Source organism: Trichechus manatus, unplaced genomic scaffold (assembly GCF_000243295.1).
Source record: "Trichechus manatus latirostris isolate Lorelei unplaced genomic scaffold, TriManLat1.0 scaffold00137, whole genome shotgun sequence".
In the NCBI taxonomy this organism is placed as follows: domain Eukaryota; kingdom Metazoa; phylum Chordata; class Mammalia; order Sirenia; family Trichechidae; genus Trichechus; species Trichechus manatus.
The window spans coordinates 6043013-6044579 of NW_004444073.1; the positions used below are offsets into that span (position 1 = coordinate 6043013).

At 44.2% G+C, this 1567-nt stretch overlaps 1 protein-coding gene across 2 annotated transcripts in view; it reads left to right on the forward strand.

The window, feature by feature from the left end:
• Nucleotides 1-1567, forward strand: part of PDE1C (phosphodiesterase 1C) — a 744082-nt gene that overhangs the window by 248507 nt on the left and 494008 nt on the right. For both annotated transcript variants that reach the window (XM_023739603.1, XM_004385322.2), the window contains exon 2: nt 528-578. In XM_023739603.1, the coding sequence (XP_023595371.1) occupies nt 528-578 (51 nt within the window). The remainder of the gene's footprint in view (nt 1-527; nt 579-1567) is intronic.

The following is a 1567-nucleotide window of genomic DNA, read 5'->3' on the forward strand; positions in this document are numbered from 1 at the left end:
CTCACTAGTTTGTTAACATCTGATTTCAATGTCCTTTTTAACCAGAATCAACTTTGTCATTATCTTTTGAAGTCATTGCCTTGGCTTTGCTCTTACGGATCAGAAAAAATTGGGATTCATTTCAGGTGGTTGGGATGCGTATATGTGTTGGAGGGCAGCCTGGTGGCTGGAAGCTTGAAGCAGAAGTGTGTACACTTGCCTGGGAATCAGGCACGTATGCCGCTTACTAATTGGATGCAAACTAATTAACTTCTCTAGGCATATTAAACTAGATATTCTTTAGGTCGTCTCTGACTTTATTCAAATGTTCTAATCAAAATGATTAAGACATTTGACCTCATTTAGGAACTGAGAGCAGCATTGGACATACAGGAAGAGAGGGAGTAAAGTTGCTTTTATCTTCTTAGAAAGACTCGCACATACAGCTTAATGTCAAATCATCCAGAGGATTAGCTGTAGGCTGGGTATATTCTATGGACACACATGCCTTGTTCTTAATTGCATCTTCTGTTTCTTTTGTTTTACAGTTGCAAATGAGGCCGGAGACAAAAATGCCAGACCTCTTGCCCGCTTCTCCCGTGAGTAAATCTGACTTTTTCTGGGCTGCTTCATAACACACTCCCCAGGAGCCTTTTCACCTGCGTGGCTCACCACTGTGACCCTGCCATACAGTCCCTGTCAATAGAACAGTCATGTAGGAAAGGCCTTCACCTGGTTCATAGTTCATTTGAGCCCCATCATGGGTGAGCTATACATTGCCTTTTCAATCCTTAAAAACCAATTGCCATTGAGTTGATCCTGACTCATGGCAACCCCATGTGTGTCAGAGTAGAACTGTGCTCTGTAGGGTTTTCAGTGGATGATTTTCGGAAGCAGATTGCCAAGTCTTTCTTCCAAGGCACCTCTGGGTGGATTCGAACCTCCAACATCTTGGTTAGCAGTTAAGTGCTTTAACTGTTTGCACCACCCAGGGACTCCTTTCAGTCCTTAGAACTGTGATTTTCAAACTGTGCTCTAGGGCCTTGCTATTCAAAATGTTGTCCTCAGAGTGGCAGGATTGACGTCACCTGGGGGCTTATTAGAAATGCAGGACCTCAGGCCCCACTGCAGACCTGCTGAATCAGAACCTGTATTTTAACAAGATTCCCAGGTGGTTCCTGTGGAATCCCCAAAGAGTGCACTGCAGTGGGACAGCTTTTATGAGGATAAATTGACAAAGGGTATGTGAAATGCTTGTAGCATCAAGGTCTAACACATGTACAAGCATCATACCACCCAAGGTGGATTCATGAGATTTCCAGGATGTCGCCCCAGTTTGAGGACAGTTTGAGGATCAAATAGATGGAATGGTTTTCCTCAGGCTCTGGAACAATCGGTTGGCTGTGGAGCTCCCCATCAATTTCACTTCATCCCAGTGAGATGAGAGAGAGCAGGAGTCAAAAGCCTCTTGAAGTTTTCTCTGCCATTATGATCAGCAAATTCTACAGCAAGTTAATGCACTCCCTGGATTGAAAACCCAGATCCTAATGAAGGGAGTGGAAATACTAATGAGATTGAGGGGTGTCCG